General features: G+C 33.6%; 1 protein-coding gene across 2 annotated transcripts; it reads left to right on the top strand.

The window, feature by feature from the left end:
• Positions 1 to 329: 329 nt before the first annotated feature.
• Positions 330 to 2,631, top strand: LOC143180462 (transmembrane protein 39A). Of its 2 annotated transcripts, none has more exons than XM_076380205.1 (7): positions 330 to 1,037; positions 1,127 to 1,266; positions 1,329 to 1,427; positions 1,537 to 1,643; positions 1,718 to 1,970; positions 2,081 to 2,288; positions 2,363 to 2,631. In XM_076380205.1, the coding sequence occupies exons 1-7, from the start codon at positions 711 to 713 to the stop codon at positions 2,615 to 2,617; spliced, it is 1,389 nt and encodes a 462-aa protein (XP_076236320.1). In that variant the 5' UTR covers positions 330 to 710; the 3' UTR covers positions 2,618 to 2,631. The 2 variants fall into 2 exon arrangements, with proteins under 2 accessions (XP_076236320.1, XP_076236319.1); XM_076380204.1 differs by having other exon boundaries at positions 1,534 to 1,643.
• Positions 2,632 to 7,879: the final 5,248 nt, after the last annotated feature.

Below are 7,879 nucleotides of genomic sequence, written 5' to 3'. Positions count from 1 at the left end.
TTGTTTTTTGTCTTTGCAAGCTAGGTCCATTGTATTCAAATAGAAACTGGTGGAATTAATATTCATATTGATTCATCGTTAAACACATCCTGTCGGTGCTTCAAATCAATTTGAAAGTATTTCAGTTTTTGTTCTATACTAAATCGGTAATGTTGGGACCTGTTAAACGTGTAACACCAAATTATGTGAGAAGTTAGTCTGTCTTATACATTGTCTATGCATTTAAAAATGTAAATCACTAGATTCATCAGTATAAATTACTAGATTATCTTAGATTGTGGTACAACTGAAAAACACTAAGGTCCCCATAGATTCATAAACAAAAAGAAAACAGAAATTAGATATAGTAGTGCATCTTTCGAAAAAGTAAATATAACCACCAACTGCAAATATATACTTGAAGAATGGATACATTCTAATTAAACATTTTTTACTTTAACGAGCACTCTCAAAAAATCAATATCAATTGCTTTAATGGATGTTTTGATTTTTCGGTCCTTTTCATGTATTGTGGCGAAATAGAACAAATTACTTTTTGTGTGTGTACTTAAGAGAGAAGTAAACACTATTTGTCTTCAGATTATAACTTTAAGTAATTTTGAGAAAGATCACAGTGATTATAAAACTACCAACGTAACGAAGTACACAGAAGCAATAGCAAAAAACTTGATTATTTGAAGAAGAATAATTAAAATGTAAGCTTATGCACTATGCCTAGTGGAAGACGTAATGCAGCTAGTCGAAATGGTCAGATTAAATCTCAGACTGGCTTTTCTGGATCCCCAAATATTGCTGTGAGAAGTAATAGTGGAGAGAGAATAGTGGGGAATGGCGTAGATGATAAAAAGTCAGAGGAAATCTGTGGAATGAAAACACTGGTACCAAAACATGTACCTGTACCAGTTGTACCCATGGATGGTCATTTAACATTCGAAGCTTTGTCCTTGGTTGTGTCGATTATTGCAGCTTCTTTACAAATGCTTAATTTATATAGAACAGTGTGGTGGTTACCACACTCTTATAATAATTATAGTATGGTATGGTCATATCTAATATTAATGTTGTACGAGCATGTAAATGTAACTTATATATAAGTTATATGAGTGTATGACTTTAATTCTTCCAGAATTTTTATTTAATAGATCCATACTTACTTATATTTATTGTTACTATGGTTACACGACAATTTATTTATTCTTTATTGCGTCAGTTTATTGATGTACTATCACCAGTTTGTTGGTTGCCAGCTGCTCAAAAGATAATGAGGTATTGTCTCTTATAAATTATATAAATTCCATATAAACAATTCATAAGATTTATTTTTCCAGGATAACTCTTTTAATCATTGTGATGACTATACTGTGTTGGTGTCTGTATTATATGGCTGAAAGACACAATTCTATGAAGATTTTCTATTTATGCTATCCGTATGTAAATTTTTTTTGTTTTTCAATTTTTGATCCCCTCTAAAGTTTAGTACAATATGAGCTTCTTACGATAGAAGTTTTGCTTATGCCTTCTACTTTGTTTCAGAAGTTTGTCTGTATATTTTGTAATGTTCGGAGTCAGTGCAGGGCCATTTTTTGATATCTCAACAGCCCCATTATACAGTAAAGATGAAAAAAAGACAAAATTCCTTATGGGTATTTTCTATTTTCATTAATAATGTCCTAAATAATTATCCTAAGTATTGTTAAGTTACTGTTTTTTTTTATAGATAAGCCTTTACATAATTGCTCATTAAATGCCTCAGCAATTAGAGCAGAAGTTTCAACATTGAGGTCTGACTTCAATCGCCGTCTGAAACGAGCTTTATTTGCATCATCTAGTAGTGCTTACGTATGTGGCATTGCACCTATTATATTTGTACCTCAACACTTACATTTTAATGTCTCATGGGTAGTACAACATGTTATTATGTTCTGGCTTGGAAGAATAAGCGCTCACTTTACTCAAGCTTATCCAGTTAGGTATGCATTTTTATAACTAGGATATTAATTCTTTTTTTGTTATTACATTTTAATATGTAAATATTAAAAAAATAATTTTCAAAGTATTTAATACTTACTTAATTCTTTAGGTACTGTGATGTTTTGCACAGAGCAGCATTGCATCTAGGTCGATGGGTTAAAGTTGAAAATCGTAACAATCATACGTATGCACAAGCATGGAACGATTCCGTTTTGTGGCCTCATGGTTCAGTAGTTAGGCACAATAAAGAAATTTACCGCTCAGAAGGATTATGTACTGTAGCAGAACCAGGAAATTCAAATCACTACAGATTCTATGTATGTTGTGCTTTTGTACACCTGATTATATTATGACAACGAGTATTCTGATATAAATATTTTATTTTACACAGGCTTTATTCAATAATCCCACAATACTGCTTTGTTCACTACTGAGTTTACAACTCCTCCTTGTGGGTGCACAATTGTTCGTTTTATTACGCACAACCGAGTGGTATCAGATATTATCAATAACGTTGCTCCTTGTGATCAACTACTACACTTTATTTAAAATAACTAGAGATTACCTCATTTGCTGGAAAGTGTACCATGCTGAACAAATAATACAAGAAAGATCTCAAATGTGTTCAAATTCCGCAGTTCAATAAATAACTAAACAAAGAGAAAATGTGTAATCTTACCCCTATTTCCTATAAAATCCTCAAGAATTCATTAGTTTATTAATAGTACATAAAAAATATTAATTGATACGTATTAAGTTTCTTTTTATTAATATCTTTCATTAATAAATTTATAATAAATAAATAATAATAGATGTATTTTATAACTAAAAGAAAGATCGCCACAGCATGATGACGCGTAATTTGAAAGGGCAAGAGGATCGTATCGAGCATAAGTTTGTAAATTACTTAGAAACAATATTCTTATTTATTTATCACACACCAATATACAAAAATGAACTGTATAATCAATATCAGAATATAATATACTACGAAAATTCAAATATATTTAATAAAGATATATCTGAGTATCTTACAAGATTAGAATGATGCATCAACGTGGAACAGAAAAATTCTCTACAACATTCTTTGTAGTTGGCACAGAAATTCTGGTAGAAAAACGTTCTTTTCTACGGCCGTTCTAAGGGTTATAAATAAGTAATTAATTTACGGGACCTTACGCCTAACGAGTCGCCTAAGTAGTCGTGAGTGAAAATAAGGGGTTTAAGGTTCATCCGTTTTACATTTGCCTAACTCATTTTTCTTCCTCTGTCTTTTCGTTTCCCTAACTTCGCGGTGTTGCTCTGAAACTCGATAAAGCTGTTTCCCCGTTTTCCCTTTCTTTCCTTTACCTTTTTCTCTTTAATTTCGCGTTACGACAAAAGCTGCGGTTAAAACGCAAGCGATGCCGAAGGGAGAGAATCGTGTTCGTCGCCAGAAGAATCTTTACTTAGACAGGACTTCCGGCGACGAGCCCAGCGCGGTTCATTCGAACTTCATCCAGCGTTCCACGCCAATTGGATACGTTTTCCACGCTCGATGCCCTAACCACCTCGCTTCTATGAAAAGAACATGGAATGATAATAGTAGTAATTTTTTTTTGCCCGTATTATCGGTTTATAATCCTTAGTAATATGTACGATTATATCACAAGAAAGATTCAAATACTCTGTACATAATATCCCGGAACGCGAGACGATCGATCAGGTTTCTTAATCTTACATTTACATACGCCTAAGATTTAATTACAAAGTTAGATATGTCTCAGGTTCACCCGGTATTGTACTTCAACGTAATTTCTCATGCTTCCCCCCTGCCCCGTTCTGTTTTCTCGGCGATCGAACACTCGAGGATCGAGACGTTCCTCTCGTTCTGTAACCCCTCATTCGAAACGGGAGCTCGAGGTGCGCCCTCTGAAACCCAAACGCGATTTCCGGTCTTCACTCGATTACGTTTCGTCGAGATACTCGCTTCTAATCGCACGCTCTTACGTTTCTAACTCGATAGCGCTTAATTGGCACATTTCAAATGGCAACTTTTGTATTGGCACGATTAACGATCACTTGGGAAATGATTCTTCTGGAGCTCATCGAGATTCGTCAACGACGATCGTACATCCACATTTTGTTCGTTTTTCCATCTCGAGAACGGAAATTGAAGAGTCGTTATACAGGGCGTCGGAGAACTTGTGGGACGTTTTTTCAGATCAGGGCATTTTTATAAATTTTGTTAACCTTTTTTAGTGCTAAGAATACCTTTTCTTATATTTTTCATCTGTAAACGATTTGAAGCGAAATTCCAGGTTATTGACAATATAATTTTAATATTTTACTAGTAATTAATATAGTACAGAAATTTTGTTACGACTGTTTGAAAGATATGCGAAATGAGTACGTTTTGTATCACTATGTATTTGTGTATGAAATTGCATGAAACATTTTTTTTATTTTATGAAAATGTTGAGCGGTACTCAAAGGATCAATGCATTTATTTAAATTTTAAAGGATTATTAAAGATTCCTCTATGTCTCTTTCATATTGAAACATAACACTGGTTTTGAAAGAATGTTCCACATTTCTTTTCCCACCCTGTATAAGGAAGAAATGATGGTCTCGTTGCGATTAATCGCCCAACTGTTCTTAATTAACGCTTTGATTAATAAAAATTGCTACCTTCGTTTTTATTCGTTGAACGACGTTGATGTCGATGACCGTTGCAACATATAATTATGGTAGTATGTACGATAGCCATAGTGTTAATTATTATAATATTATGCATTAAATCGGAGACAAACAGCCAATTAAAACGTGTATTCCAAACGTTTATACTTTCTTTGATTTGCTCGATTTATCATTCGCATTGCTGTATTACGCTGATTTTACGTTGGACATTATTCTCAAGCTATAATTCTACGTAAAAGATACGCTATTGCCTGATGAGAGTGTGAAATAGATAAAAATTACAGTGTTACACAGTGATAATTGAATTAAGAATCTTACCCTACATTGCGCAAAGTCCGCGGAAATATAGGCCAACTGTTATAAAAAATCAACGTATCATTTTGCAAGGAAAAATTTTAAGCTGAGGTTTTCTTCATGAAACGTGTATTTTCGGGAAAGTGGAGTGACCTCTAAAAATTAGAAAAGGGATTTATCATACACATTAAAATTGAAATATTTTTGAAAAAAGTAGCATACACATTTCATAGAAGTTTTTTTACACGTGTTAAAATTCTCAAATTAATAGTTTTGGAAGTTCAAGCTTAAACATTTGTCGCAGTTCTATAGAACTGTTTAGAATTGCTTAAAACATGATTTACTTTCAAGCATTTATGCAACGACGAAATATTCTGAAGAAAGAATCTTCTTTAAATACACCTATAGAAACCTGTATTTCCTGTTATTAAATCTAATTAACTGTACAAAATCATTGCAAAATCAGTATGATAGTAACTGCAAGGACGATAATTCGGCTATTCGCTTCAGATATTTTAAATTAAAAACTCCTCGGGTCCTAACGCGATAGATAATTCTAAATTAACATCTCTTTAGCCTCGGACGGCTGTTGCACGTTCTCACCGCACGAATGTCACCATTTCTTCATTTATCGTGACACTCTCTAGTATTGCATAAATTAGTAAAGGTCGATTTTTAATTCAATGCAAGGTTGTATCGCAAAGATGACAAGAAGTAAATAGTGACAGCGATGAACTACACGACTGAGTCCATAATTTAGTTTCTATAGACAAATTCGTTCAAAGATTGATTGTAAATCATAGTACAATCAGAAAGAAATAATTTTTCGCGTAAAATTACATTAAAAAGTTAGAAGATCGGTAAAGTCTTAGTCTCCTATTTATAAATATAGTAGACACAAAATAATACATTATGCAGAGGCAAGTATACATAGTCAGAGCACGGTCAAGATGGTCACTCAAGACCACTTGATGCAATTACCTTCACTATTTTTATGAGTATTTATCTTCAAAACAAGGAATATCTTCCGTTATAACATTTATACAACTTCATATGACAAATTGCAATAAATTACACGCTATTTTTCATAAAAAATGATCAACTCTGGTTTTTAAAGCAATAGAGAATAAATTCTTAAGTAATTCGATAAAAACATCCAGACAGCTGCAAGAAAGATGTAATGGAATGCATTTGTAAGAAAACCTATAATTTCAACAGCTGTGAGCCAGCAATGAATATTCAATAATTATTGTATAATTAATGTTTACAAGTAAACGCCATGAAACTGTTCTACAGTGGACTCAGTCGATCAAAGTTACTCGTTGAACGCTTGCGGAGCGGTAGGTACTCGCAGACGCTAAATTATAAATTGTACGCGGTACAGAGAGCAATATATCACCACGTTGACAATATTAATGTTTACATAACGTCGTTATAATCGACACGGCGCGTATGTCAGACGCTCGTTAATGAGCAAAGAATATAATGATGCTTGAGCAATATAAATAGTCGACCCAAAAATTATACGGTGAAATAAAGTTGTAAATTGCTTCTTCTTTGTTGTGCTACGTGTATGTACTTGTGTGCTCGCGTGTTCTCCAATTATCGATCGATTCGCGAGCTACCGAGTAATTTCTGTAACGCCATTTTGTTGCCCTTCAAGCTGTAAATCAACTTCTAATCTCTATCGCGTTCGTATATCATGGTTAAAGTGAAAAAGCGATTTCAGATTTACGAAATTTTCTGTTGCATTGCTATTCAGTTTTGAATTAAACGATCTTATCGTGGTGTAGTTTGGCACAAAGGGCGCAAGAATAATTGCAAGCATTAATTAACAATTGCACAAACGTTTCGACTATCACTATTCCTATCACAAACGAGAGTAGACGTATAGATAATCTCTGTTCAATTGCGAGTATGCACGAAAAGCTAAGGAAGGAAGACATAAATAGAACTTTACGCTCTATAGCGGTTTGATGATTACGAATTCATCATAACGATCCCGTCGAATCGATCGATACGTTTCCATTTTGAATCAGCACGATGCGTTGCAAAAACAGGCAGTGAGGGGATAAAGTTATTTCGTTATACGTAGTACGCGTTTATTGAAGGTACAATTGGTGGAAGAGATAGAGTGAAGTATAAAAATATGATGTTTCACTTTAAGGTAGTCTGCTACGAGGAAACTTGTAATTTCTAATCAGTGTTTGTAATAATTAGTTTTCTTCTGTAATGGGATTTACCACCCCATAGCGGATGATCTATTAAATAGTAATATTGAACAGTTTCACTGTTCCTCTAAAACGTTTCCATATAATACAATAGAATTATAAATAATAAGAAGATACACATATGTAAATGTACAGTGCTAGTAAAAAGAAGTTTAACATCAATATTTATTTGTACATGCAAATAATTTTAATTTTAAATTTTACATATCCACATTATGTCCACATAACAGTGAATGGATATAGTTCCTTCCTGTAACACTATATTTTTGCCACCATTTAGCTCGTTAACCTTTTTCGACTAACACTGTAGACAATTCTTCCAGCCAAGCAAGAACTAATAGGAACTAAATCATAGATCCAAGTTCAAATTTCCTCTCAAAGCATTTCGTTTCAATCCTTCGAATTCTTCCACCTTCAGTATCTAAAGCTATGTCTACACTAAGATAATAACGAGGAACTATCTATTGCTGTTCCATGTAGCCTGAAAACTCGTCGCCTAATGCCAAATATTTTTCTAATTTCTTCGTGTGTTTATTGCCAGCAACAAATGTCACCGCTTGTTGCCTGTACCAATTGGGAGCAGCAACATCCATTCCTCGGACCCTGTCGCTTCAGTAACATTCAGAAACAAAATGTTTCTATAAGTTGGTGTTCTTTGGAAACATTCTGAAACATGCAGCAACAAGAGGCGACAGAATATTCCT

This window comes from Calliopsis andreniformis, chromosome 6 (assembly GCF_051401765.1).
Source record: "Calliopsis andreniformis isolate RMS-2024a chromosome 6, iyCalAndr_principal, whole genome shotgun sequence".
NCBI lineage: Eukaryota > Metazoa > Arthropoda > Insecta > Hymenoptera > Andrenidae > Calliopsis > Calliopsis andreniformis.
This window is presented reverse-complemented; position numbering and strand designations above follow the sequence as displayed.

Excerpts from the sequence above, each read along its gene's own strand:
- LOC143180462 (XM_076380204.1), top strand. The coding sequence starts at position 711 with ATGCCTAGTGGAAGACGTAATGCAGCTAGTCGAAATGGTCAGATTAAA. Across the intron at positions 1,428-1,533 it reads ATTTTCTATTTATGCTATCC|AAGTTTGTCTGTATATTTTG; the intron begins GTATGTAAATTT and ends ACTTTGTTTCAG. Across the intron at positions 1,644-1,717 it reads AAAGACAAAATTCCTTATGG|ATAAGCCTTTACATAATTGC; the intron begins GTATTTTCTATT and ends TTTTTTTTATAG.